Below are 27702 nucleotides of genomic sequence, written 5' to 3'. Positions count from 1 at the left end.
TATAGAAACCGACATACATGTACATAGGTAAATTATTTATCATTTTGTTAGAAGTTATACAGTGCCATTGCGCCTGTATGAAACTTAGAAAACTTCATCCCTGTAGCATTTTCAAATAAATCTACACAAAAAATTTCCTAAAATATGCATCTAGCTTTTGCTAAAAACTCACACTCATACCAAACTATGGTGTAAGCATGGTTAGAATTAGGGGAAGGGGTGTTCACGGTGTAGTTTTTGTTTATTTTTATCATTGTAGTGTAAGGTGCAATTTAGCCAAAATTATCACCACATCGTATTTTAATTTTGCTGTCACACGTGTGGTGTGGTTTTATACTGTATATCACAATGTGATTTGGTTGGTTTTGGGTTTGAACATTTTTCAAAATTTTGGACTGATTTTTCTTTGTTTTGGGCCAAAATTTTAAAACGTTAAACTGATTTTCCTTTGTTTTGAGCTGCTATTTTGATCGGTTTAGGTACAATTATGCAGGGTGAACAATTTCGTGAACGCCCCCAGTTAGAACCTCCAGAGAATTCTTTAATCATGCAAATGCTTTTTTTTTTTTTTTGCTTTGATCCTACAAATCTGGTCATCTCTTTTCAATAAAAGAATGGAAAAATAGCAAAAAAATTGTCTCGACTTTGACAGATTGTACTTTTATATGCCACTAAAATGAGTTTGTTGTGGCTCAGTGGCTCCCTTTTGGCTTGGAGTTGGAGTACTGGGAGTGGGTGGATCCATTATCGCTCTGCTTCACCACACTTTGTCTTTATAGTCATGATGACTCCATCTCTTACGGTCCTCTAGCAATAATTGAAGAGCAAAAGCTCCAAATACTGTTGAGTAAGTCAAACTGCTACAGGTCTGCAACGTGTTAATCACTTAATTGGCATGTGGTGAATCAGAAAAGATGGTCGTGCATCCACAAGGGCATGTGCTGGATCCTAGTTGTACAGTCCGTTTTTTAGTTTTTGTTTTTGTTACACTTTTCCTATCCCTTTTTTTTAGAAAAGATGGTCATGCTTCAACATTTGCGAGGTAGGAAAGATGAAAAACTTTGGAAAGACGAAAAATTTTGGAGAGAAAATAGGGAAATTTTTTTTTTTTAGTATGTTTGATTAGGTAAGGAGGAAGAAAAATAAATAATGGGCTCAGGTGTTTTTTTTTTCAAGCTCACTAAAAGTTCTCTCCAAAATAAAAAGAAAATTGGGTGAGAATAAATTTTTCCTTAATTCACAAAAATACCTTGTAAATATTCTTCAAGTTGCTTTTTTTTTTTTTTGCTTCTTCTTTTCCAGTACTGGGCAGTACGTTACCTTTTTTTTTTTTTTCTTCCTCTTCTGGGCAGTTGCCTTTTTCTTTTTTTTCACTGGGTGCCCTTTTTTTGTTTTGTTTTTATTTTTTTCTGGGCTTTTGCCTTTCTTTTTCTTTTCTTTTTTTGATTTTCAGTACCATTGGCTTTTTTTTTTCTTTTTTTTTTCTTTTTTTTTTTTCTTCTCTAGACTGTTGCCTCTTTTTTTTGGGTTCAAATACAACCCTGTAGCTGCGTTTTATAAAAACGCGGCTACAAAACACATTTTTTGTAGTGAACATTGTCTCTTCTTTTTTTGGGATATTATTTTTATTTTTTAATAAAATTGGATGATTGCTCTTTTCTATGATTATTTGTCACTTTTTTTTTGTTTTAATTAAGTATCATTCTTCAACAAGGGTATATAAGTAAATTTATGCAAACTCATTTTTTCCATCCTTCCACTTTTCCACTCTCAACCAAACAAAAATGAGAGGAAATAAAATATTTTTTATCTTCCCACTTTTGTTTAGTAACAGTAAACTTTATTTCTTGGTGATGGCTTATTTACAGGTGAAAATAGAATGGTAAGAAGTGAGAGTTTAGGTGTATGGTCTATTTACATAAGGATAAGAAGAAAATGTCCCCAAAATACATGAGTGTACTCTTAAAAAAGGAAGAGGAAGACCATTCTATCAAAATAGGTAAAACTAGTTTATCATGACATATATACCTAATACCTACCTAGTAGGCTAGTCCTTTCACTCAAACTCACATGGAAATCAATAATTAACTAATGGAAATCAAGCTTTCATACGATTTGAGCATCACAACCTTAATTACTTGCCTAGGAAATGACCATTTTTCTCTCTAATTCCATAGTTACTCATTACGGTGTGAATTCTACCTTATGTCATCCATGGAGTTTTTTGAACATGTAAAAAGACAATTTTGAGCTGCAAAGTGTTATGCCATTTTGCCTTTTTAGTACCTAAAGCCATAACCTATCTAATTAGATAGGAAAAAGAACACGAGGTTCTTTGTTAACAATAATTGAGTATGATATAGTACTACTAATACACTCCATAATCATATTTGGGTAAAACTTTAATACAATACATTAGGTTCTTCAATTAAATTTAAACATTTGGGTGGATTGAATTTAATTATCTTTGAAATAGACAACACTGTTTTTGTTTTATTAGTCAAGTATTTGAATTCAATTGAAAAATCTACCATACTACACCTGAGGTATTATATTTAAGCTTTACCCATAATATTTGTACCATTTTTTAAATTGATTTTATTGGAATACTAATTAGATAATTAAACATTTAATGATGGTTCACCAACCAAAGATTCACACAAAAAGCTTTGAGTGTGAGAGGAGGGAAGACTCCTTCTATAGGAATGAATAATTTTTATCAAGTTTCCAAAATATTTTTTCCGGACTACGTACCAAGAAAAACAAATGTTCCCAAAACTCGTGTAATCCATTAAGAATATATTAGTACTATATATATATATATATATATATATATATATATATATATATATATATATATATAATTTTCATACTCTTTAGATTTTTCAATATAAGGAACAAAACTCCTAATTCCATTCTAAATGGTGATTTTAGCATCATATATAGATGTGCTAACTAATGATCTCAAAACGTCAAAGTGAATGCATGTGTAACTTTATCTATATATATATATATATAATAATAATAATAATAGGTGAAGCTGAGAGAAACTCAAACTATAATTCCAAATTAGAGTTTTAATTTTGCGCCATGTGTTCTAAATTATTTATTCTAAAAGAGTTTTATTTCTTAATTTTAGAATTAAATGTGGGACCACATCATAAATATTTATCCAAGTGAGTTATTAAGTACAAAAACCAAAGAGTCTAGAATAAATGAATCATAAAAAAAAAGTGCTTCACAATAATTTTTTTTTAAAAAAAACATGGGCAATTTACATTTTATACCTAATAATATCCTTACAATGTTATTTAAAGAGTTAACAAAATATAAAAATGACTATCAATAGTATTTAAATTATATATATAGGAATTATATTATGCATATTATTGTATATTTTTAAGTGTATCCATGCATATGCATGGGGTTACAAGCTTGTTTATATAATATCTAAAAGATTAAGTATAATATTTATTGTTGTTATGCTCCTAGTAAGCCATATTGGCTTTGCATTTCGGTCTACTTCGATCCGTTTTGATCCACTCTAGTCCATTCAGTCCAGTTCGATCTGTTTCAGATTATTTTAGTCCCCTACGGTCCAGTTATGATCATTTAGGTTCACTTCAATTCATTTCGGTCTATTAAGCCTATTCAGTCCAGTATACATATAAAGAAAGAAAGAAAGGAAGAAAAAAACGCTTTTACGAAACTCAGGTTCTGTGACGACTTTCGTCTTAACAAGTTAATGGTCGCCACAATAAGTGATTAAAAGAACGACGACGGTTGCCTTTATTGTGTGGACTGATAAGATAATGATATGATATCGATGTATCTTCATACTTCCACCAGACACAATTTGAAACGAACAAAGAGCGCAAAGAGCTTTGACAGTAGCAAGAGCAATGGCTTCCTTATCAGTTGCTCTTAATCTCTTAACGCCAAGACCTTCTCTTCTACACTCACCATCACCACCCTCTTTGAAATTCTCTCCCTTTCACAACACTTCTCGAAGACTCGCTCTCTTTCAGCTCGGCATTGGTAAGCACCCAACACGAAACCTTTGATTTCTATTTTATTACATTCTGTTTTATTAAATAATTAGAAGAAGAAAAAAAAACCCATTTGTTGGTTTTTGTTATTTCTGTTTGGTTCGCTAGTAATCTGACGAAAAGAAAGAAAAGCATTTGTATATACTTTTGTCTATTTGAAATTTTAAGCTTCTGGGTCGTGTTGATGTATGGAAATGAATTAAATACAACTTAAATTGGCAATGTAGTTATAACAAGGCTTGGCTCTGGCTGAGATTTTTTGTTTGTGACAATCTTTTCTGTGGTTCCCTATAAAAATTTGAGACTCTGTACAAAGCCTTGTCAAATGATTATATATGTAGTATTACATTTTTGTTTTGTTTGTATTAGAAAATATGAGACAAGAAAGAGATTATAGGGAATTAACATGGTTCAGCCTTCGAGACTTACATGCGCTTCATAGGTATCTATAGCAGGCTAAATTCTAGACTAACAATACTTGAACTACAAATAGGATAATGATTATTTTTCTTCTACTCCAAGTAACATTAGAATTGGTATTTTTTTGCACTCCAAGTAGAATTTAGATACAATAGACTTAGGCTTTGATATCTTTAACATCTCCCCTCAAACTAAAGATAGAAGTTTGAAGACAACTTGAGTTTAGAGAAAAAGTAAGACCTTAAAGGAAATCATTATCAAATTGGATAACAAGCTTGAACAAAGGCCAAATGCACACAATGATTGAGGCTTGAATGTTGAGTGCAGTGCACTCCGTACCTGTGGCCGTGGAGTCTCTTTATTAGAAGCATGGTCTGATAGAGACGCATGACTAGGAAAAAAGCCAATAAAGGCTACTGATTTAAAGTGTGGTCCAAGCAATGTGAGCCTGAATATGATAGAGACGAAAGAATGTTAACAGAGGAGGCTACCTATTAGCGTGATTTGTAATACTCAGCCAAGGCGGTTGAGGATGCATGACCAGAAGGACAACCGAAGACCAAACACAGAAGAAAGATGAACATGCCCATTGAATGTAGTTGGAATTGCCAATATCATTGTTACGGAGATTAAATCTTGGGAAGACTCTTATTGAGTAGTTCATATAGCATATAGGGACACCACTTGACCTTTTTTTTTTTTGGACATCAAAGAAATAGGGTATAAGTGTGCTGGACAACACCATTTTCTTCACTAATTATACAATACTATTCTGACCTCAAAAATTTGTGCTATGAATGATAAATTGATAAAAACTAACATGGACTACCCAACTGGGTTTTATAATCCTGCTATTTAAAACCATCAACCCCCATTTAGGCTCTAGCAGGTTTGTTTGCTTCTGTTATGACTGAAAAATGTGTTTATAGATTTTTCCGGGTTTTGTACCTTTTTCTACAGAGAAAATAAATAACATTTTTTAATGTAAAAAATTAAATTCATTGTATTGTTAAAACATTGTTTTGTTTTTTGTTTTCTGAGAGAGAGAGAGAGAGAGAGATGTCTAAGCAGTGGTTTGAGTGGAGCTTCATAGATCAGTAATGACTGATACACCGATAGGAAATATGATAGCCTAACAAACTCATGAAAAGGTTTTAGTTAAACATAATAATATGGGCATAGGCTATAGCTTTGCTATTATTACTCTTGGTTCAAGTACTAATGATTTGGTACGATGATGAATAACTTTGTTTCAAGCATTATTGATTTGAATAGAGGACGCATCAATTGAATTCTTTTCCCTGTGTATTAATGAACTTTAAATGGTTCCCCAGCTCTCCCCCAGGCACAGTTATTTAATGCAGAAGCACCTAAGTTGTTAGCAGCAGAGGGAAACACAATTAAGGCGGCCACAGCTGGAAATATTACACAAGAAAGCACCTCTTTCACTGAGGTAGATGCAATGGATTGGGTAAAAAATGACAACCGAAGGATGCTCCATTTTGTCTATAGTGTCGGGGACTTGGACAAGACTATAAAGTACACCTATTTAATACAACAAGTATATATTTGAAAAAAAAAATGAAGAAAAATTACTTTCGTTCTATTATTTTTATACAACAAATAGAGTTTCAGTAATGCTTACTTTGTTCAGATAACTAATTGTCTAATTGAGATGTAGATTTTATACCGAATGCTTGGGAATGAAGTTGTTAAGAAAACGTGACATACCAGAGGATAGATATACAAATGCCTTTCTTGGATATGGACCTGAAGAATCCAATGTTACTGTTGAACTTACCTACAGTAAGTCATCATCCTATGTCACTTTATTCCAATGCAAGTCTACTTCATCCTTTTAAAAAAACTTGTAGTACACTTCCATACTGTATGATGGCTTCTCTATAAATTTTAAAATTTAAAATTTTATCATGTTGGCAGATTATGGAGTAAATAAGTATGATATTGGAACTGGATTTGGCCATTTTGGTATTGCAGTTGAGGATGTAAGTTCCTTTTTCTTGAAATGGAGATGGTTTAGTCTCATGCAAACAACAGCAGTGTTGCATTTTTGTTTTATTTACTCAAAAACATCTGCATTCTGCAGACACTGCTTTATCAAGCAATGTTATAAAACTTCTTTTTATCACTTCTGTCATCTATTTATTGAAAATCATGTTAATTCTAACAACAGCATCTGTGTTTTCTGAAAATGCTCGTAGCTTCTGTTTTTTTAGCCCCTTATAAGCAAAATATTTTTTTGCCTGGGGCAGTAAACTGTGAACTTGAGAATTTAGCGCATCTCAAGTTAGAGCATATTTTTGCCAATGTTGGTCAAACCTTGAATCTGTTTTTCTGGTCCACTATATGCATTAGTTAGCAAAGAGTTCTTATAAAAAGAGCTCTCAGAAAGTAGTAATGCTCAATTTCTTATGATGTGTAATTCACTTCCATGAATTGCAGAATATCTGGAGTTACTTACATTTGATTTACATTTAAATCTCTTGTCAACTGATTTACATTTGATTTACTATGGTTTGCATACAACTACCTGAGTAGGTTGCCAAAACAGTTGATCTTGTAAAGGCAAAGGGGGGAAAAGTTACCAAGGAACCTGGACCTGTTACTAATGGTAGTACCGTGATTGCTATGATTGAAGATCCTAATGGTTATAATTTTGAGCTTTTGGAAAGGGGGCCAAGTCCTGAGCCCCTATGTAAGGTGATGCTTCGAGTTGGTGATCTTGATCGCTCCATAAACTTCTATAAAAAGGTGAGTAATGGTACACACAGTTTGTAAACATGCTTCTTTATTGAAATTTAAATGAGTCTAGTTCTTGTTTGGCTGCTATGATTGGAACTGACCTAAAGTTTATGCTTTTCTTATTGAATTCAAAGGCTTTTGGCATGGAACTTCTCGGCAAAAGGGATAACCCTGAGTACAAGGTAACTTCACACATCACTGCTAACGAATTCCGAGAATATTTTTGTATGCCTGTGAAATAATTTTTTTTATGATAATCTGAATGCATCTGCATACCATCATAATTTGGTTAGACAACATTGTACAAGTTTTGACCGAAGGTTGTTGTGGCTAATTTCAACATGAACTGCCAAATTCTGGAGTGCAAACTATCTTTACTACCAACCTATTAAGCAGGTGGCTGTTGGCTATAATGCATGAATAAAAGTAGATTTACTGCTTCAGAGCTTCTTCTACTCATCTCCTTTGAATTTCAGGCACTAAGGTTTAATCCATCATTGCTAAGGAGTAAGGATGATGGCTTATAGGTGTCTAAGCCACCTTAGGAGTTGGAGTACGCATTTTGGGATAATGTTGGGGCTTACGCTTATTAGCTTCATCAACTCTTCTCATTCTCTCAATTGATTTGGAAAGAACATGGTTGATGTGTTTGGTAGGCTATTTATGTAGATCTATTTGATACTTAATATCTAAAGAGGAAGCCCCTACTTAGTTCTGTAGTGTTAAATACCGCTTTGTCTTTGAATCTTATTCCTGTTAAGCTGCCCCCACCCCCATTTGCCCCTTGTTTCTTTCTTCCTGGAAAAGACAATAGGATATCTTTCAGGCAGAAGCTGTGTAGGGCACCCATCTCATAATTCTACATGTCTTACCTTGTTCAAATAGGTGGTTTGGGGATATTGCCCATGCAATCATTGTTATATCGTTATGTGAATTTTGCTCTAGTACACAATGTTTAGAATTGATTGCTATTTTAAAAGGAGAGTGCTAAGATAGTTTCCTATTCAATGGAACCAATTTTTCTCAGTATTGCGGAAAATAAGCTAAGGAGCTTACTAACAACCTTGCTCTCTGATTCACCATTCTTAATGTGAGAGACATTTTCTTGATGAAGAACTCTGTGCACTTCAGTGCAACACCTGTATTTTATGCTATTCATGGTAAAAATCATAGCTACTTATAAATAAATAAATAAAAAAGAGCATAGTTTGTGCTTTGTATCATTGGAGTTTGCTACTCTACATGATTTTTTTTATAAATTTTTTTCTACTTTTCCAGTATACAAAGGCCATTATGGGCTATGGTCCTGAAGATAAGAATGCAGTGCTTGAACTGACATATAACTATGGGGTGACAGAGTATGACAAAGGAAATGGTTATACACAGGTGATTCTCTTCCTCTTACTAAAGCGTATTTTACTTTTTGGAAATTGAGCAGTTATAAATTATATAGCGCCCCATATGGGGTTCACTCTTGTTATCATGTACGCAGACTGATTTTTATTTGGTGGCAGATAGCATTAAGCACAGACAACGTTTATAAGAGTGCAGAAGCAATCAAGCTATTTGGAGGGAAGATTATACGTGAACCTGGGCCCTTGCCAGGTATCAACACCAAGATCACCGCTTGTTTGGACCCTGATGGTTGGAAATTGGTAAAAGCTCTGATTCTTTTAGCTATGATTTGATCAAAATTCTGATTTTACACATTTATAATGAGAAACTGTCATGAGTTCTGGCTTTCCTTAGGCTTTGACCACAACATTCATGAATTGTGTGGCTGGACTTATGAAGTCATCTTGCTCATATTTGCTTTGTTATAAGTGGATAACTGTTACAGTTATCCAATCTTTTTTTCTTTTCTTTTCTTTTTTTTGGGGGGGGGGGGGGGGTGGTTGGGGGGTGTTACTCTTTTATATATTATGACTGTCCTCCAATTATGCCTATGACAAAAAAAAAATTATTCAATCCTGTTAAGCTTCATAAATTTCAAGTTATCTCACAAGTCAAGATTTTGGAAAATAGAGTAAATTAAACTTGTTTAATGCTCCATTAATTAAATTTATGCATTTCCAATTAAATAATAGTTATAACTTTTTCACTGACATTGCCTGTATCAATTGGTGGTGCAAGATTTTGTTATACCATAATATTAAGTTATTATCTGGAGGTTTTACGTATAAAATAAATTTACACATTTGTATAAGCAATAAATGGTTTCAAGAGTATGTTGATTTATTGGGTTCAAATATTGTTCTTCATGATTTGATTTGTTCTCTCCTTTTTTCTATTTGCCTCCTCCTCTTGCAGGTCTTTGTTGACAATATTGATTTTCTCAGGGAACTAGAGTGACCAAATCTTTATGATAGCTGCTACACCTGACTGAATTCATCATAACAATTTTGTCTATAGAATCTCACATTCTTCCAAACTTATATCTCCAGAAGCATCCCATGTGATAACAGGCCGTATCCCAATTTGTTGATAAAATCACTCTGTATATGACTATAAAAATAGATATAAAGGCTTTTCTTGCCCATCCAGAATTTATTTATTCATTGGTCATAGCTCGTTTATATGGTTTGTAACCTAAAATAATTTTATAAATCGGCACTATTCCTTCTCACTAATCATGAGGGTGAGACATTGTAGAATTGTCATATGATACCAACAACAACAATGAAACAACAGCAACAATAACAATAAAACTTCATTATACTCACACCAGGGAGCACAGATTATTGCTTCAGGAAAGTTACAATCACTCAGATTGTTCAAGTTAGACTTGAACCTCCTTTGTTGGATGGCCTAGAGTCCACTATTGCTATAGTGCAGTTGGATCTCCCAGTAACAACAAATAAAAATGTTTATCTTGGCCATCTTTCATCATGAACGTAGACATTTGATGTACACAACAAGTTAATTGTTATGATGGTTAAAAAAAATGAAAATCCAGTTTTACAGTATTTCAAATTGTAACCTGTTATCAGCATTAGGTTATGTTGGCATGGCAATTCAACATATGCTGGATCCCCTCAGTCCACATGTGTTTGTCTCCTTTACTTCTGCATTCAAATTCTATTACTCTGTCAACTGTTTTTATCCCAAAATAAGCCATGTGATCACTAGCATCTTCCCTCTCCCTTCCGGGCCATGCTGGTGTGTCATTGTAGACCCCAGAGACTATACCTGCAAGCACAGCTTTCTCAACACAGTTGACAGGGGGCAAAAGCAACAACAAATTAGATTATTTTTGGGTAAGAGACTTTGCTTACATTTCTTTGTTTTAGTAAATGTTCCTGCCATGTGCTTGCTTTTCATTTTAGCTACAACCTGTTTTCATTTTCAATTTGAATATGTATTTAAAATGATGATTTATAAATATATGAAAAACACACCAAAGAGAGGGGGAAAAAAAAAGGAACTATGACAAACATCCATATGTTCAATAATTAAGAGCACATGGCTTAATAGATATAGAGGGGAAAAAAACTGTTTTCAACTGGGAAGTTGCTACTAACCAAAAATAAACTAGGGCATTGCTTGGAGCCATTAGTTTGATCTATATATATATAGGTGTATGGTCTCTTTGGCTTTTTACCTGCCAATTTGAATTTATGTTGAAAGAAACTCGCTTCCAGTGGAGGGCCCCTGCAATTAACAGTTATATAACAGAGAGTGTCACATTAATATTGCGGCTTATATGAGGTTGATTGATATAATCACAGTTCTATCGTGGACAGTTCTCGTTAGTATCCTTATATACATATACCTTTCCTTGTACGTTTGAGAAGCTCTCCTCCTTTAGAGACAAAGTTCAAAGCTGTCAAGATTTTAGGTTCTTTGCCTTCTTCACCCATTTCATCAGCCTGTGCAAAGGTTGCAGCTCCATACCCCTTTTGCAGCCTGGCCCTTAGTGTGGCAGCTGCTCTTAAGGCTGCATTAATTAATGGTTAATTAGATAACGTTCTACTGCAACATCTTATTAATTGATGTTTTCTCCAAAAAGTATACTAATAATTAATGTTATAAAACATGTTTCTATACAGTTATGTTAGTCATTGTCCATGGGGAGCTTGACTGTGATGCAAGCTAAGTAAGCAGTCTATCTGAAGACTAAGTATTATGCGTTTGTATCCTCTTGTCTCTAACTATAGTGAAGTTGTTAGGGTCAAGCTTTTCGTCTTAGAATAATGGAATTTTAAAACACTTGAGAAGGATTTTGATACCTGTAGCTGCTCCAGCTGTTAGGGTCATTATATCTCCGTTAGTCCTTGCATTAATTGCAGAGTTGACTGCTGTTGAGATATGGTTATGATCAGCTCCCATTTCCTCTGCAATCTCAATGCAATGGGATGCTACTAGAGCTGCTGCTGATGCTATTGTTGTAGATATTTTGGAAGGCATTTTCGGATGGGCAGCTGACATATCAGGAGATGCATTTGAAGCTGCCAGTGCCGCAACAGCAGCAGCAACCCCTGCCACAGATACTGCTGCATGCAACTGTGCATTATGGGTTCGGATTTCCTGCTTCTTCCTTTCCTTCTGATCTTTTAACCACCTCCCCATTGTTTTCCCTCTCAGTAAGCTCCTGTATAGCTGCAGAGTAATAACAAACATGAAAATGATGATAATTAGGAAACAGATGATTCTAATGAATATGAGTATGAGATACCCCATTTGTGAGCAGTTGACTGGAAATGAACTCTGGATTGAGTGCTTGATGAAGTAAAAATATTTCCTGAAAAGATATATTGACTGTGAGGTAATCTTGGATTATTCATCCATTCTAATTGCTATCCCCTTGCTGTGTATGTGTATGGGTGAAAAATTGAAAATCCTGCGTTGTTAGCGACCTGTTCTTGATTTATATCTTAAAGGAGAACCTAATAGAACTTAACAAAATAACTTCATAATACTCATAATAGACAATTGTGCAGATTATTGTTTCAGGAAAATTATGATCAGACTCATATTGTTTGATTTAGACTTGAACCTCCTTTGATGGAGGGCCAAAAGTCCACTGGAATAGCTACAGTGAGGTTGGATCTCCCAGTTGCAAATATGACAATCATCATTAGATTTGATAATTCTTGGTTAATTAACTAATCACAGGAAAACATGGAAAAACAAGTGGATTGTATCCATAGTTATGTTGCTGCCTCTTGAGAGAGAGAGAGAGAGAGAGAGAGAGAGATACCTTCATTTCATCACTGTCTCTTGGTGAAATAGGAGGGCTGTCCCCACTTGGTAGCTGCTGAAGTAGTTTAACATTTAGATCAAAGACAATGTATACAAAACAGGACAAGCAAGATTATATATGATATTTCATTACTCAGTGCAGTATATAACAATATGATCAGATCGTGTTCAAATATCTTCAGTGATTATTGCATATTGTTTTTCTTTAGGCCTCAGTTTTATGGAAACACTCAAAAAGATTTCGTTTTCATACACATTAGAATGGTCTTCTCAAACATATTAGAAGGAACCATTTCACTGCTTAAAAAAGGGTTAAGCAAGGATCTTACATATTCTTTTGAAGTCATAGAACTTGCATGAGTTGCATCATGTGCTTCAATGCCAATGGAGCTTAATGGTGTCTTCTCAAGAATATTAGAAGCAATATCTGTGCTGGTAAGAGCTTTGGATAGTTCCATCGCTGAAAGACTCCATGATCTGGCAAGAAACTCCATGGACTCAGTTGGAGTTTCAGGTAGGGCAGAAGATACTGGCAGCCACTTTGGTGGAGCATTTTCATCTATGTTCTCCAGCCGATGCGATAAGCATTTGGCGACACAAGAGCTCACTGACATCAACAATAAAATGAACTTAATGCCCTATATCTTGTCATAATGAAGCTTATGATCATGGAAAGTTAGTTTATGTTTGTTAAAAATTTTAAAATTCTTTTGCTTTATAGAGCTAAAATCAATGCAAAGTTGCAAACTTTGCTTCAAAAGCAAGAAGCTAAAAAATGCCTTACTTTTGAACACTAATACTTCCACTCAAGTCTTCAAGGGAATGACAAGGCTGCTACTTCTGATACTAAGAAAGCAAGAACAAGATGATGATGAAGAGGGAGAACAGTTAGATATTTAACAAGGGAGGTGAGACTAAGTTGCTTGTTACATTATTGAACAAATTCAAAGCACTAGAAGTGGAGGTATACGTGGTACATTCTTTATACGTCTTGAAAATGCTTTCCTTATTTTATAGAGCTGAAATCAATGCAAGAAGGCAAACGGCGCCTTTTCAATTGTAATACGTGCACACTCAGTTGAGGCTCTTCGAAGATAGTGGCAACAGTGCAACTTCTAAATAGTAAGAAAGCAAGAGCAAGATGATGAAGATGAATAACAGTTAGATATTTAATAAGAGGGTAAGTCCAATTGCTTGCTTGTTTCTTTATTGAAGAAAATAAAAGCAATAGGAGTGGAGGTACATGGTACATTCTTTATACTATATGAAAGGACCCAATTCAAGATCAATCATTCTTGTCTCCAACATACACGGGTGCTTTTGTTTTCCACTCCATAAAGAGCTAAGGCCCATTTTTTCTCAGCTGCAAGATTCATCATGACTTGACTTCGATTTGTCACCACTATCTCTTTTTAAAGTAGGAATTTAAGGGCCTTTTGGTACGGAGCCATATATAATCTTTCAAACAACCAATATATTACATTCTTCTCTAACAAATTCACATAGTATCAGAATAAGAACAGTCTTTCTGTGTCTTTTTTTTTTTTTTTTTTTTTTGGGGGGGAGGGGGGTGGTGGGGGGTAGGTAGACTGTTAGACTCTTTTGCATGTGGGCGTATCTACAATTTTTGAAAGATTTTATAATGTAAAATTTTAGGTAACCCACGTATAAAATAACTCATCTAGACAGATCTCATGGGGAGTCTCACATAATAGATGGTCTGGATCCTTCCACTAAAAAAAGTAATGGCACCAACATTTTTTTCTTGATCCAATAGAGGCCATTTTGGTCTATGAGATATATTTTAGGGAACTCTCTCTTATTCTTTTAAGTCCTAAATTATAAAGAAAACGCAATTTATTATCTCAGATCTCAAGCACAAAACTAGTTCCTAGCTACTAAGTTCTTGATATTTTGTTTATCGGTTGTCTTGCATTCTTGCTGTGGTTTTGTAATTTCTTGAGGGCTATTTAATTTTTTTTAATATAAAAATACGATAGTTTTTGAACTTATGGTGTTTCGCTTCTTGAGAATTGTTCTTTATTATCAAATCAAAACACTTACTAGTTTTGACGTAGACGAGATTCAAACTCAAGTCTCTAATTGGTTTTCATTCAAACCAAAAAACAAAATTTTAACTAAAATCTACATGTCAACTTATCTTGAGATTGGAGGAACACATGATTCTTTTTTTAAAAAACCATAAATTTCCCCCAATCAATTGATTAACTTTTTTTTTTTTTTTTGAAGATATCAATTGATTAACTTAGTTTGACTTAATAGAGAAAGGGTTTATAATTTTAGAGTGATGTTTCAAGAATATTACAAATTGACACATCACCAACCAATTAGATGAAGATATACATCTTTTTTTCTTATAGTAGTTGAAGTCATTCCAATTACATCTTTTACTACATCAATTTGTATGTATTTGATAATTAAATTTATTATACCCTTAGTATTTTTCATAATTTTATATTCTCTCCCCCTCTCCTGCCATTTTGCCTCTGTATTCCTGGTTTTGAATCAGGACTAATATGAAAAGTTATGTTTGTCCCCACTTCTTTGCCACTTTCACTTTTCCTAATAAAATGAAAATCGTCCCACTAATGTTGTTCTTTCTTTTCTTTTTCTTTTTTTTTTTGGGTAGAAATGTTATTGTTCTTTCAATATGAAGAAGAAAATTCATTCACAATATGACTTTGTTAGCAATTAGACATGATACAGCTTTTGGTCAGAGCAAGACAAGTTTCCACCGGAGACACATGACTTCACACATGACTTCCACACTGGTTAATGTCTCCAACACTCGGATACCAAAATTGGCATGATTATGTTTCTTTTTTTTCTTTTTTTACATGAACAGGGTAGTCTTTATTTTCTGAACCCTCCCATCAATAGGAATTCTTTTTTTTAATAAATCAATTGTTACAAGAAATTAAAAAAATAAAATAAAAGAGGATTTGAACCTGATTATCTTGGCTAATTTACTCAAATTTTCTCAAGAAAGATGGATTATCACATTCTAATCTGGCCAAATGTATTGAATCCAAAAAAAAAAGTTCCGACCAAATGTAAACTGAGAAAATATGTTGATAGAGTGCGGCATGCCATCAAAAGATAAGGTCAAAAAATGTTACAAATGCACAAGGCACAAATTGAGGGGCCTTTGGCAGTTTACGAAGTATTTACACTCTGGTTTTAACAAGAAGACAAATTCAAGCAAAGCCTCTGGTCCTACCTTAAACCTCTCGTAAATCGTAATAATCTTAAATTTGGGTCAGTTGGTTCGATTTGATATAGTCAATTTTTGTAACTTTAAGGCTGATCCAAAAAGTACAGGGTATCTATATATTCTAGCTCTTTTATCATTGGCCGAAGTCTTAATCACGTCTAGAAGTGAAAATCGTGTAATAAAGTCACCATACCCTATTCAGCGACAAAAAAGAAGAAGTCACCGTACCCTTCAAGCTTTGTAAATCCTGATCGTGATCAGTGAACAATGATCAATCACTTTACCTTTCAACAGACCTTTGTTAAGCCTAATTCTTGCAAGGTCGGTTTGAAAATAATGTTGATCCCTTTAGATTCTAAACTTTGTAGGTCGATGTCACATGTAGGTTGAACATTTTGAACCCACTCTAAACCAATTTTACACATCCCTGAAGATCCATACCCTTGTAGACATGCCCCAGAGAATTTAACATATCCAGAAAGATTGCTCCATTGTTGCAGAGTTAGGGTGAAATGGGTTTGCAGAAACTACCCAAAAATTATTTTTGCTAAGAGTTGGGGGATTGTATCAAACAAATGACTAGTTCCTTATTGGGAACCAGTATACGTCCCCCGAGATTGTGTGGAAAGTTTTGTTCCCCATAGCTGTCCAGCATATTTGGATGACTAGGAACAAAAGGCAATAGAAGACCATTTGATCCCAATTCAACTATTCCTTGCCATGCAAGGAAAATAGACAAAAAGAACAATTTATAAACTTATTGGTTGGGAGCCACTACCAACTATTTTCTTCAAGCTTAACACAGATGACTCAAAGTGGGAGAACCCGGAACAATTTTTTAATTAAGAAAAATCTAACTCCATTGATGTGTCTCACCCAGAGTCCTCTAATCTCTGACTGTAAAACACTACTCTAGCTGTTGGAGGTGGTACAACTCAAACATACACACCAAGAAGGAAATAACTATGCAGAACTTTTGATAAAGGCAGAAAATTGTTGTATTGTAATCTCATCATTTGCTAATGCCTGGCGTATTGGCGTGTTAGCTACTACCTTGTACTTAAACTTGTCTTAATTAAATTTCATTTTGCACACGGACAAGCCTACTACATGCTAATAAATATGCGTTTAAAATATGTAGCATGATATGATTAATGCTTATGGATAATTTAACTTGTGACGATTGTTTAAAGAGAAATGGTAATGCAATTAGTTACAAATTCTACGTTATTATTCCAAGCCAAAAGACCTGCTATCACAGTTAAGACTTGCAAAAAATATATATATATATTAGTAATTTGAGGCCAAGAATGAAGAAACTGCCCCCTAGATATAGAGACGCTATATAAATATAAATCCAGTGCGTTTTAATCCCTTACAAAATCTATCAATCATTTTGAAGAGGGTGCATGGTTGCGAAACACAAGGACGAAGAGTTAAACACCCCCCCCCCCCCCCCCAACCTCCTTCTTTTGCCTCCATCCTCTTATAAAAAAATACAAAAATAAAATAAGGGAAAAAGAACAGACAAGAGAATAAACCAAACGAAATAATGGTGAGACACCGTCACAAGCAAAGAAAATATGTGACCCACTACAAAAGCCCTAAAAACAACGGAACCCTTTCCAGATCTAGGGTAGATCTGGTATCTCTAGGGAATTTTGGATCTATAGCTCGGTGCCAAGTCCTTTGTGAATCAATGCCACGCCTCGTCTCCCTCATGGGGAGAACCTAGATTCAAATCTACCCTCTTCTTGCAGCTCCCCCACCCCCCAAAAAAAAAATCTATTGGTTGACTAAGAAAAAAAAAAAGGGAGGGGGTGTTAATAAAGAGAGAGAGAGAGAGTTGGTGTATGTTGAGCCCTTGAAGATATCTACACTAAAGAACCACAGCTCCGAAATCCCTAGACCAACAAAAAGTTGGATCATACAAACCATCTCCATTTGACATCAAGAGTTCCATGAACTTCTCCCATTCATCCTTTACATCTTCTCATATATTAAATCTGAAGCATAGAAAAATAGAAATGAGGGCCAAAAAGGGTTAATAGAGCACTCACTGTATAATCAATCACAAGTAACTGCATAAAGCAAAATAAACTGATACCTGAACAACCATGCAACAGTAGTTCTCAAATTCGGGAACCTGAGATCAAAATTATCCAGGTGAACTTCCAGAGCTTTGATCCAAAAAAGATACAGCAATAAGAACAGAAAGCAACTCATCCTGAATTGAATGAAATTTATAGTCAAAACAACCAAATAACATCAAAGAATTTCTATGATCTACTAATTAACAGAATAATGGAAGAAACACTACATATCATCCACTGAACAATATGATTTGAAACTGGTTTAGTCATTTTTGCCACCTATGCACGCAGAAAATCCAAGCTTTAACTTGAGAGGGCGAGTGCCAAGCTTTGATTTGACCAAGTCCTAGCAGTATCCAATGCGTCTGTACTTTGTAGTCCCCTTATATTAAAACTTCATTCGATTTTGCAATAGAAGATCTCAATCAATCCAAATTTCATTGTAGTTGCCAATGCTGTGCATGCTTTGATGCTATCCTTTGGATCCATAACTAGAGGAAAAATGAAAAGGGTAAACAAATATCAATAGCCAATCAACAGTATGCATTTTACTAAAACCTTTTGGCCCTAAAAAATTTCCACACAGAATGTAAGAACATTTTAAAATATACGAGATCACAACAGTAAGAAGTAAAATCCCCATACCAGTTACTTGGTCGAGGAAATTCGTTTTAATGATGCCATCCAGCTGCTTGAAGTACCAGTTCCATTCCCAAGCCCACGACCAGCATATGCAGTTTCTGCCTGCCCATCAGGTTTCGAAAATTTGCTTTTGAAGGATCTTGGCATAGCAGATGAAGTAGATGGCATTGCTGCATTGCTCACAGTCTGCAACATTGATATCAAAAATTTTGATTCACATTGATTTTCCAGATATGACTAAATTATAACAAAATGAAATGATAATTGCAACAACCAATAAGGAACACACCTATGATACAAAGATTATACAACATCAAGTGCAAAAGGTGATTAGAAAAAGCCTTACATGTTCCTCCTTCATATTTGAAGCACTCAAATTCTGAGCTTCTGATGATCTAAACTGCACATGAACCTGTTGATGAGTGTTTTTACTTGGTTCTCTAGGCTGGGTAGCCTTGGCTGAATAAAAAGCATCCTTGCCTCCTGAAATTCAAAAATGAACACCACACATGATGATGTATTGTAAAGCAGCATTCTACACATAATACGAGCTCTCTAATCAAATAAAACATAAATATAAAGTTACAGTATCCCAAATAAATAACATTCCTCTTAGCCAAAGGCCAAATCTAAACATGTCTTAGCCCCTAATCACCCCAATGATGGTCCTTAGATCAAGATCTGAACTGAGAATTATATGAAATCCCTGTTATGAAGACTTGCATATCTTCCTATATAGATAAAGAATAACCAAAGAGGCAGCTGAAAGGGCAGCAGCTGTCTAGGCACACATCAAAAACCCAAAGAGATCCAGGATTAAACCGTAACCCAGTTTTCCAAACCATTGTTCATTTCTACTTTACTTTTCTTGGATAATAAATTACGGTGATGAATAGTGTCCACACACAACAGACATGCCAATATGCTATGTAAAACAAACTGGACCTATTACATTTTAGTGGGGAGTTTCCTGATTGTACCCTCCACAATGAATTCAGGGTTGACTGCAATCACTGTTGGCAGTCACAGGTTTAAGTTTGGTGAGAATTACTTCCAGCACAAAAGGGAAAAGACAGAAGCTTACCTTTATGCTTATCCACATCCATGGGCTTTGCTAGACTACTTGTGGCTCCAGTAACTGGCTGCAAAGTAATAAACTTGTGAGAGAAGAATAGTGATGCAGCCATGGAAGATCAACTTGTTACCACATCGCAAATTTGTCTATTCAAGACTTATTTTATGTCCTAGGGTTAAAACAGTTTTTGATTTGGGTTTTTATTTAATAAGCTATGGTAAATTCTCAATTCAAGGACAAAACTGTAATTTCCAAAAATCCTGTGAAGGGTATTTTGGTCGTTCAATTGAGTCTAAAATTTTTAAGATCGTAAGTATCTAAGGTTTTATTTTTTGAGTCTAAGTTGGTCTTTTTTTAAGATATTAGTTATTACCTTAAGTTTTTAGTTTACTAGTCAAACCAAGAGTCCTAATACTAGTACAAGAAAGTCACTATAAAAAGTGCGTTCAATGTAATCAAAGAGAAATGGATTTAATCAATAAAATATTGAGTGTTTTAGAATTAAGGCAAGTTGGCCTTATTGTTGTTTTCTTTCTTTCTCTTCTCTCTTCTCTTTCTTGTGGTATTGTTCATAGATAAATATAGCCCATGGTCACCATAAAATCCTCTCTTGCCCTTCTTCCTTACAACTACATTAAGGTCTTTCTTTTAACTAACAAAACCCTAAAACCCCACATACTTTCTCTATCAAATAACCATTAAGAAAAGTCATCCAACCACCTTTTAATTACTAACACAACCCATAACCTTTATTCAACAATTCTAATCCCAATATCCACAAATTCTCCTCACCCTAAACTCATCATAAGCACACGTAGATAAATTCCACAATTAGTCCTACAGTAAATAGAAACAAGTAAGATTCAATAATAACAACAATTAGAAAGGCCATCCATTATTTGAAGTAATTTTCTAAGAGTTCATGGAGATATAACTAAAGGGTCCGGTTAATGTGTGCCCTTAAGCCATCCATTTTTGGAAACATTTTATGGGAAATTGAAAAAAACTTTAAAACCTTTTCAATTCCCGATAAATTTTTTTCCAAAAATGGTATACTATTGTGTGCCCTTAGGGCATACGTTAGTAAAATCCATAACTAAATCAGTGTTTATGGGGAAAAAATTAACAGAAACACAATTTTCCACACATTCAAATTTATCACAAGCAATTTTACTTGAAATAAATGATAAATCAAAAGGTGATGGAAATACTAACAGATGATTGAGCTTGCATATTTGTCCGTTGTGTCTGCTGATATTTTAAAATGGTCCAATCAAATACATTATCAAACTCATATCCTGCCAATATGGGGAAATTGTACATCAAAAGCCAAACAAGACTGTCAATCAGAATATAACAGCAGAGAAATGAGATTAAACAATATTAAATGACACTACCAAATAATATGATTAAACAAAGTTTTCCAAAGAAAGAAAGCTGGTGAATCTAGAATAGAACAACGTCGATAAATAATTGACCCACAAATCTGAAAAATCAATCTATCAAGTACAACATAGTCCACTTACTAAAGTCTAAAAACCTTAGAAGCTTAAACTTTGTCATGTTAAAATAGAAATAAAAAACCAACGACACGAATTTATCATCTATATATCCACCATAGTGTAGAAGTATAGCAATTTGGTTTAGTTTCCAAGGAGAAACAAAATCACATATGAAAAGAAGACACAGCTAGTGCCTTATAGCATCATCGACATGGCTCAATAATATTCTTTGTAACCTAAGTACTTGCCTCAAACTGTTCTCAGCACGGCTTATCCAGCCCAATGGATGGGAAAACTGCTCACTCTCTACACAAGAGTCACATGAGAGAATCCTGTATGTCTAACTACCATACCTATAGAATAAGTGTTATTTTGGGTAGCACCAGCATCCCTGGCTAGAGTTGCCAGAATAAAGAAAAATCAAAACTAAATCAGGCACCAAAAGCAGCCAAAGTCTCTATTCTAAAGCCTGACAGGATGTATTAAATTTGAAAATAATCTTAAGCTGTTTGAAGCCTTTATTTAGTTCATTATCTGATTCTCTTAAAGTCCAATTGGCTATATAAACCATGTCTAAATCAGCATGACGTGCTTGGCTGACTTTGTCATGTTTTCATACACATGCTAATCCTTTTTTGATAAACACCACTAGTGACACAAACCCCAACATCCAATGCGAATGCTTACACTTCTGTTGCAGCTCAAAGGAAAGTTTAACTATTTGTACAAAATACCAACATGTCTGATTCACAGTTCTAAAAACCATTGGCATGCAGCAAAATTTAAAGATATGAATTGAAATATTCACTACCTTCCCGATTAAACAAGTCACGAAACAGGCGCTTCAAGAATCCATAATCAGGCCTTTGATCAAATGTCAATGAGTGGCAATAATGGAAGTATGATGCAAACTCCACAGGATGCGACTTGCAAAGGACCTTTTATAAACGAATGTAAGTCAGTTGAATTTTAACATAGAAATTACCCCCCCCCCCCAAAAAAATACCCTAGATTTTGCAATTTCAATTTCATTTAGCCAATAAAAATAAATCTCCAGAAAAATTTAAAAACTGATCCTCCTCTCCTAGATTTTATCTAGTATAGTGTACTCTAGTGTCAACCCCAATTTACATTTGTTGTCCCCATGTGCACCCAGGAGAGGGGGGGGGGGGTTGTTTGCTTGGTAGTATATCTCATGGAAATTTACACTTATGCCTTGTTCACAAAGAGCACAATAATGATTCCCAGTAAAATGCCAGCCATCTTTTGAAAAACTTTCTTTTTCATTAAGGGCTCTTGTTATTCAAATTAATTTTCAGGTTATTTACAATATTCTTTTGCTCCTGAAAACGAACTTGTCAGATAAAAGGTTTAGTTTCTTGCGAGTGGGTGGGTACTTTGTTGGGGCAGGATTGGGAAAGTCAAAAAGACAAGCATATTAGAATATGCAAATGGTTTCCTCAATGCAAATCATAAGGACAGAGCATACATCCATCACATTATGGACACAAACCTCAATACGTGTTGATAACTTCTTCTCACATATCTTGTCATACTTTTGCTTTTTTGTGGCAGCCTTTAAACCCTGCCAAGGAAGGCTAAACACAGAAATAAATCAGTAAGTTTGATGGAGTCAAAACATCTAAAACTTCAACGTTGTTGAAAAACTACAAACCAAGGCAAGACATACCTTCCTCTTAAAAAGTACAGGAGAACATAGCCCAGTGACTCCAAATCATCCCGACGGCTCTGTTCTGAAAAGAAGGAAAAAAAATTTGAAATCAGAAATTAAGGATAGAGTACAGCAATCTATCTAGGAGATGGAACAGACTACATCTCTCTACTTACCAATTCCCAAATGAGTATTGCAACTTGCATAACGTGCAGTCCCTGTTAAGTTTTTGTTCTCTCTGTGTGAGATTATCAAGAGGATGGGAAAAGCAATATTTAGCCAAATGAGATCTGAGTATTAGAATATTAACAAGTAAAATAGGTGCAACTACTAATATAAAGGTTAAGTTCAAGTTACATCTAGTGTAACTTTAATTTGCAACACTCAATTATATAAATATTTTGTTAATCCACTGTTAGATCATACATTCCGTGTTTATTAAGCACGCCATATTCATATTAATCGAATGTCATCAACCATCATATTCATAGATTCATGCTTCTTTTTCTTTTTGAGAACCAAATTCATGCATTTGGTACAATATAAAAACAAAAGAAACTAAAATTTTGAACAATTTATTTGATGAAAGATTTCTTATTGTCCAATCATCATAATATTTGACAAACATGACTAGCATGGAGAAAATAAAATCCAACAATGGGTTTGGTGAAATACCAAGCCAATAAAAAGATTTTAGGTAATATGACATTTACCAAAAAGTTCCACCAAGTAAATCTTGAACCTGACCCCTAATATGAATGAATCACTAAATCGGTAAGAAGAAACTTAAAGCAAAATTTCAAGAATTTTTACTTCTATTTGAAAAATGAAAAGGCAAAATTTAAAAAGAGATTTTGGACCAATCTGCATACGCATACCAACTGAAAGAGTTCCAACACAAGCAGGTTAAGGTATTCTCTTTGACAAACATTGATCATAACCATAACAAAAACGTAACTATTGATATAACTACAGATGGGGAAGATAATTGAAGATGTCCTATGGTTTACAAAGTCGGGAGCATTATCAAAAGCATATAGTTTAATTCAAAGAAATAAGAGAAATCAAGATTGCACACAAACAAAGAGAGAGATCTTTAGTTTCAGTCGTTCCCTAAACACATAGATATAAGATAGTGTGTACATAAAACAAAAGCTATAGAAATGGAGAAATACAGATACAAACGTAAAATATAGTAAAGTTTCAGTATTCATTGCAGCCTTGTCAGGAAAGCCATCTCCATATTTCAGTAAACTCATTCTCAAATACTTTCTCCATCATGTGCGGATGCAATGGCAATAATTTACAATTCTTTAAATGAGACTTCTATAAAAAAATTCTTATGCTTTAAAATCCAGTTAAAAAAATTCAAATTCTTTCCCTTAAAGAAAACCTCCTCACATGAAAAACTTATCTGTCAACCATAGAATTTCATTCAGAATTTGAAGAAAAGCATTTAAAATGTATAATTACATTAACTGAACCCATATTGAATGAAAATATGGGTACAATATACATTTAACATGGTAAGACTATCCAGAACAGAAATCAGAAACAAAAAAACACACCAGATTTCAAGCAAGGATCTAGACATCGAATATTTACTTGTAAGGAATATGCCGATTTGTCGTGGGGTCCCGAAATCTTTTTGCAAGTCCAAAATCAATAATATAAACCTGATAAATATAACAAATTTAAGAAAAAAAATGGATAACAGATATAGATTGGGGTGGGAGACAAAATATTAAGGGTTTAGACATTAAAAGAAGAATGAATAACAATAATTATTACCACATTTGCTTTCCTGCCAAGACCCATGAGGAAGTTATCTGGTTTAATGTCTCTATGCAAAAATCCTTTAGCATGCACATACTCTATTCTCGTAATCTGCATTTTAGTGAATGAAACAAAATCAAAAGTATTACATATTTGCTCATTTAAGAAAATGTAATGATTATGATGTTCTGTATACATCCTGTGTACATGGGTGACATCCCCTTTTTCTGTTATTCAATGAAATATTTACTTATAAGAAAAAGGGTAAAATATAGTCAACACCCCTGAGGTTTGGGGAAATGTCAGCCAAGTCCAAGACATTTCAAAACAGACTAACTCGGTCCCTTAACCCAACTTTGTCCCTAAACAGTTATTCATTTTTCTCCTCTCTCACAGTGATTAGGGACCAAGTTGGTCAGTTTTGAAATGTCTTAGACCTGACTAGCATAAGCCCAAACCTCAAGGGTGTTGATTCTATTTTACCCTAAGTAAATGTAATCATTAGAAATATAACTATTTGTGAGTTGCAACACTAATGATGCAACATACAAAGCTGTACTAAAAAAATATTTCCTTGTTGACATAAATTAAGACAAACAACTTGGAGGTTTATGACTTGCATTGCATGAATCAAAAATCAGTAACAAATTCTGTCTTTAAAAAAAAAGTTACAATTTAATCACCACATAAGAAATACAACAAAAGTTTTATAATGAACACAACTCTTAAGACCAAATATAATACATGAAGATACACTGAAAAGAAATATAAAAAATAAGACCAACGAACCCCAGAAGAAGAACAATTCTATAACAGTTAAAAACATGGCAAAACATAGGCTGCAGCAAGCAATGACAAGGTAAAAATAAGTGATTACCATTAGCTCAGCCAACATTAAGACTGTTTTCAAGGAAAACTTCCTCCCACAGTAGACAAAGAGATCTTCAAGACTTGGTCCAAGAAGGTCAAGGACAAGAACGTTATCATCTCCATTCACCCCGCACCATTTCATGTTCGCAATTCCATCTGATGGGTCACAAAAAAATGGACTCATTAATAACCATAACAACATAACCAAGCTAAAAAGCTCATGATAGTTTTCAAGTTTCAAGTCTCAACAAAAAAATTTCAGCTTACTTCCTCCTTGAAGAACACTATACAACTTGGCCTCATAAAGCAATTGCGGATGCTTCGTCTTCTGGTTTTCCTATAAACCAAAAATGTATTACTATCTGAGCTATAACCAAACTGACCTTAGCTAAACAAAAAAGCTAACACAAACATTGTTTTATTTTCTAAACAGAATACCATTTGATACGATCAAATTTCTTACAAAAAATGAAAATTTTTTACAGAAAAGTCCGACAAGAACATTAATTTCATCGAAAAACAATAATCGAAACAAAAAAAAAAATCAATTAAAAAAATCAAACTAATTCTTACAATCTTAACCGCCACGATTTCAAAGGTGTCTATATGTGTAGCTGAAATAAATCAGATAGAAAATAATCAGGATCATGAAAATTCAAAAATCAAAGCTAAAACCAAAAAAATAAAAAAAATTCTGACAGACCAAGAAAAATTTCACCGAACGATCCGCTACCGATTTTGCGACCTAATTTGTACTTATCTCCGACGATCCTCTCCATTTCTTTTATCTATATTGTCTGAATCGCTCTGTGGAATTCGATTGAGTTGGAAGCGGATTTTGGGGAAGAGAGAGAAAGCTAGGGTTTTGATTTGGGGAAAAAGGTGAAAGCGGGAACGAGGGCCGATATATAATTCCCAATGAGGACAGGGCCTGATTTGAAATTAGAGAAAGTCATTTATTTATTGAAAGAGTCTGTTTTTTAACAACCGAAAGAGCCTATCATCGGCTTGTGCTGTTTTTTGAGGTTGTGTTCGTTCTTTAATTTCAATAAATAGTAAATAAATTAAGTCAATTATTTGAATTTTTTTAGGTAGATTGGATCAGGTTTGAAATTTTGATCTGTTTTTCCAATAAATTCTCAGTCTAAGTTAGGATTAGATTTATTAAAATAACTCACTGTCTATGAAACAATATTCTTCTTTTTATAGAACTTCAATTCTAGCTCTTTGGTTTCTCAAAAAAAAAATTTAATTTTTTTTCTAGCACTTTGATTTAATGTAAAAAAAAAAAAAATTAATGTCATATTTGGACTTTGATATGAGTGGTTGATTTGGTGATTTGAATTTTGATTTCAATAATCAATTTGATCATTTGAATTTTGATTTGAGCAATCAATAAGTCTAGGACTTTTGTCCAGTTAAATTTTTTCATGTATGCGAGCAAAGTTATAGATTAACTCATTTATTAGCAAAACCGCCAAAACATATTTTAGACATTGATGATTTCTCTACTTAGATTGAAGAAATTCCTTATTTCTTAGAACAAACTCTTCAGTATGAATAACATTTTTAGTTTTCCCATAAAAAAAATTAATAATAATATAAGTCTCATATTAGGTTTGTGACAATCATTGGTGTTACTGCTATTAATGGATTCAATAACATGATATACACGTTTCTCAACAACAACAAAAACATGATATACACATAAGTTGTGAGTTGTGACCCATCATCAATAATTCTAAGAATGTCATTTTAATATTTTATACACGCTACATATTAGGTGATCAAAATCATACTATTTTTTAATAGACTTAAGGATCTACATTTGGATCTTATCTTATCTAATATTCTACTTTATTTTAATTATTTTTAAAAAGTAATAAACGTTGGGAATTGTTAACAAGCTAAGTACAAAAAAGACAAAAAAATTTGTCAAAAAAAGTCAATAAAAAACCAAATTAGTACTTACAAAATTGAAAAAATGACATAAACTGCAAAAAAAAAAAAAAAACAACAAAACAAAAAATTTGTTAGAAAAAAAAGTAAAAAATAATGTGGTTGACGGGCACCTTGCAATGGTGTCTGTTAACACAACCCATAAACTTTACCTAACTTGCTTTACATCATTACATACGCAACCGTTAACACAACCTATAAACTTTACCTAACTTGATTTACATCATCACATACGCAACCATTTGTACGATAAGCTGTGGTTTGAAATTTTCAAAAGACAGTTGCTTCTAAACTTATTTAATACTAAAATGGTGTTTGAAAAATCGCATGATTGATTCATATAAGAAAAATAAAAAAGTAAAATCAGTACCAAACTGATTTATTTACTTGTGCTAAAAGTTAAAACCAATTTTTATAGGAGTGTGTGTGTGAAAATATTAAATT

General features: G+C 33.8%; 3 protein-coding genes across 6 annotated transcripts; 1 reads left to right on the top strand and 2 right to left on the bottom strand.

Moving 5' to 3' along the window:
* Nucleotides 1-3785: 3785 nt before the first annotated feature.
* LOC142612568 (putative lactoylglutathione lyase, chloroplastic) lies at nucleotides 3786-9862 on the top strand. The gene is made up of 9 exons (XM_075784663.1): nucleotides 3786-4038; nucleotides 5804-6008; nucleotides 6151-6275; nucleotides 6411-6475; nucleotides 7029-7241; nucleotides 7367-7414; nucleotides 8511-8618; nucleotides 8747-8887; nucleotides 9543-9862. The coding sequence occupies exons 1-9, from the start codon at nucleotides 3903-3905 to the stop codon at nucleotides 9582-9584; spliced, it is 1083 nt and encodes a 360-aa protein (XP_075640778.1). The 5' UTR covers nucleotides 3786-3902; the 3' UTR covers nucleotides 9585-9862.
* A 67-nt stretch (nucleotides 9863-9929) lies between these two features.
* On the bottom strand, nucleotides 9930-13907 carry LOC142612566 (VAN3-binding protein). 4 transcript variants are annotated; one of them, XM_075784660.1, is made up of 10 exons: nucleotides 13405-13907; nucleotides 13219-13274; nucleotides 12764-13041; nucleotides 12433-12489; nucleotides 11908-11973; nucleotides 11462-11831; nucleotides 11005-11169; nucleotides 10834-10883; nucleotides 10508-10565; nucleotides 9930-10421 (listed from the first exon to the last, which is right to left on the bottom strand). In XM_075784660.1, coding segments are annotated over exons 2-10 (1242 nt in total). In that variant the 5' UTR covers nucleotides 13220-13274; nucleotides 13405-13907; the 3' UTR covers nucleotides 9930-10224. The 4 variants fall into 4 exon arrangements, with proteins under 4 accessions (XP_075640775.1, XP_075640776.1, XP_075640777.1 ...); XM_075784661.1 differs by lacking the exon at nucleotides 11908-11973; XM_075784662.1 differs by lacking the exon at nucleotides 11908-11973 and having other exon boundaries at nucleotides 12433-12486.
* A 4050-nt stretch (nucleotides 13908-17957) lies between these two features.
* Nucleotides 17958-26229, bottom strand: LOC142613649 (casein kinase 1-like protein 4). The gene is made up of 15 exons (XM_075786089.1): nucleotides 26003-26229; nucleotides 25873-25913; nucleotides 25567-25636; nucleotides 25307-25455; nucleotides 24445-24540; nucleotides 24259-24329; nucleotides 22830-22891; nucleotides 22672-22735; nucleotides 22495-22579; nucleotides 21793-21919; nucleotides 20695-20777; nucleotides 19489-19546; nucleotides 18751-18887; nucleotides 18408-18590; nucleotides 17958-18253 (listed from the first exon to the last, which is right to left on the bottom strand). The coding sequence occupies exons 1-14, from the start codon at nucleotides 26076-26078 to the stop codon at nucleotides 18411-18413; spliced, it is 1299 nt and encodes a 432-aa protein (XP_075642204.1). The 5' UTR covers nucleotides 26079-26229; the 3' UTR covers nucleotides 17958-18253; nucleotides 18408-18410.
* Between the last annotated feature and the right edge of the window lie 1473 nt (nucleotides 26230-27702).

This window comes from Castanea sativa, chromosome 10 (genome assembly GCF_040712315.1).
Source record: "Castanea sativa cultivar Marrone di Chiusa Pesio chromosome 10, ASM4071231v1".
NCBI lineage: Eukaryota > Viridiplantae > Streptophyta > Magnoliopsida > Fagales > Fagaceae > Castanea > Castanea sativa.
This window is presented reverse-complemented; position numbering and strand designations above follow the sequence as displayed.

What these genes read in the sequence shown, in the direction of transcription:
- LOC142612568 (XM_075784663.1), top strand. Translation starts at nt 3,903, where the DNA reads ATGGCTTCCTTATCAGTTGCTCTTAATCTCTTAACGCCAAGACCTTCT. An exon ending in GACTTGGACAAGACTATAAA is followed by an intron (nt 6,009 to 6,150) that starts GTACACCTATTT and finishes ATTGAGATGTAG; the next exon opens with ATTTTATACCGAATGCTTGG. An exon ending in TACTGTTGAACTTACCTACA is followed by an intron (nt 6,276 to 6,410) that starts GTAAGTCATCAT and finishes TCATGTTGGCAG; the next exon opens with ATTATGGAGTAAATAAGTAT.
- LOC142612566 (XM_075784659.1), bottom strand. Translation starts at nt 13,048, where the DNA reads ATGTCAGTGAGCTCTTGTGTCGCCAAATGCTTATCGCATCGGCTGGAG. An exon ending in GAGACAGTGATGAAATGAAG is followed by an intron (nt 11,974 to 12,432) that starts GTATCTCTCTCT and finishes ATATCTTTTCAG; the next exon opens with GAAATATTTTTACTTCATCA. An exon ending in GTCAACTGCTCACAAATGGG is followed by an intron (nt 11,832 to 11,907) that starts GTATCTCATACT and finishes ATTACTCTGCAG; the next exon opens with CTATACAGGAGCTTACTGAG.
- LOC142613649 (XM_075786089.1), bottom strand. Translation starts at nt 26,078, where the DNA reads ATGGAGAGGATCGTCGGAGATAAGTACAAATTAGGTCGCAAAATCGGT. An exon ending in TAGTGTTCTTCAAGGAGGAA is followed by an intron (nt 25,456 to 25,566) that starts GTAAGCTGAAAT and finishes GTGACCCATCAG; the next exon opens with ATGGAATTGCGAACATGAAA. An exon ending in TGACTTGTTTAATCGGGAAG is followed by an intron (nt 20,778 to 21,792) that starts GTAGTGAATATT and finishes CCATATTGGCAG; the next exon opens with GATATGAGTTTGATAATGTA.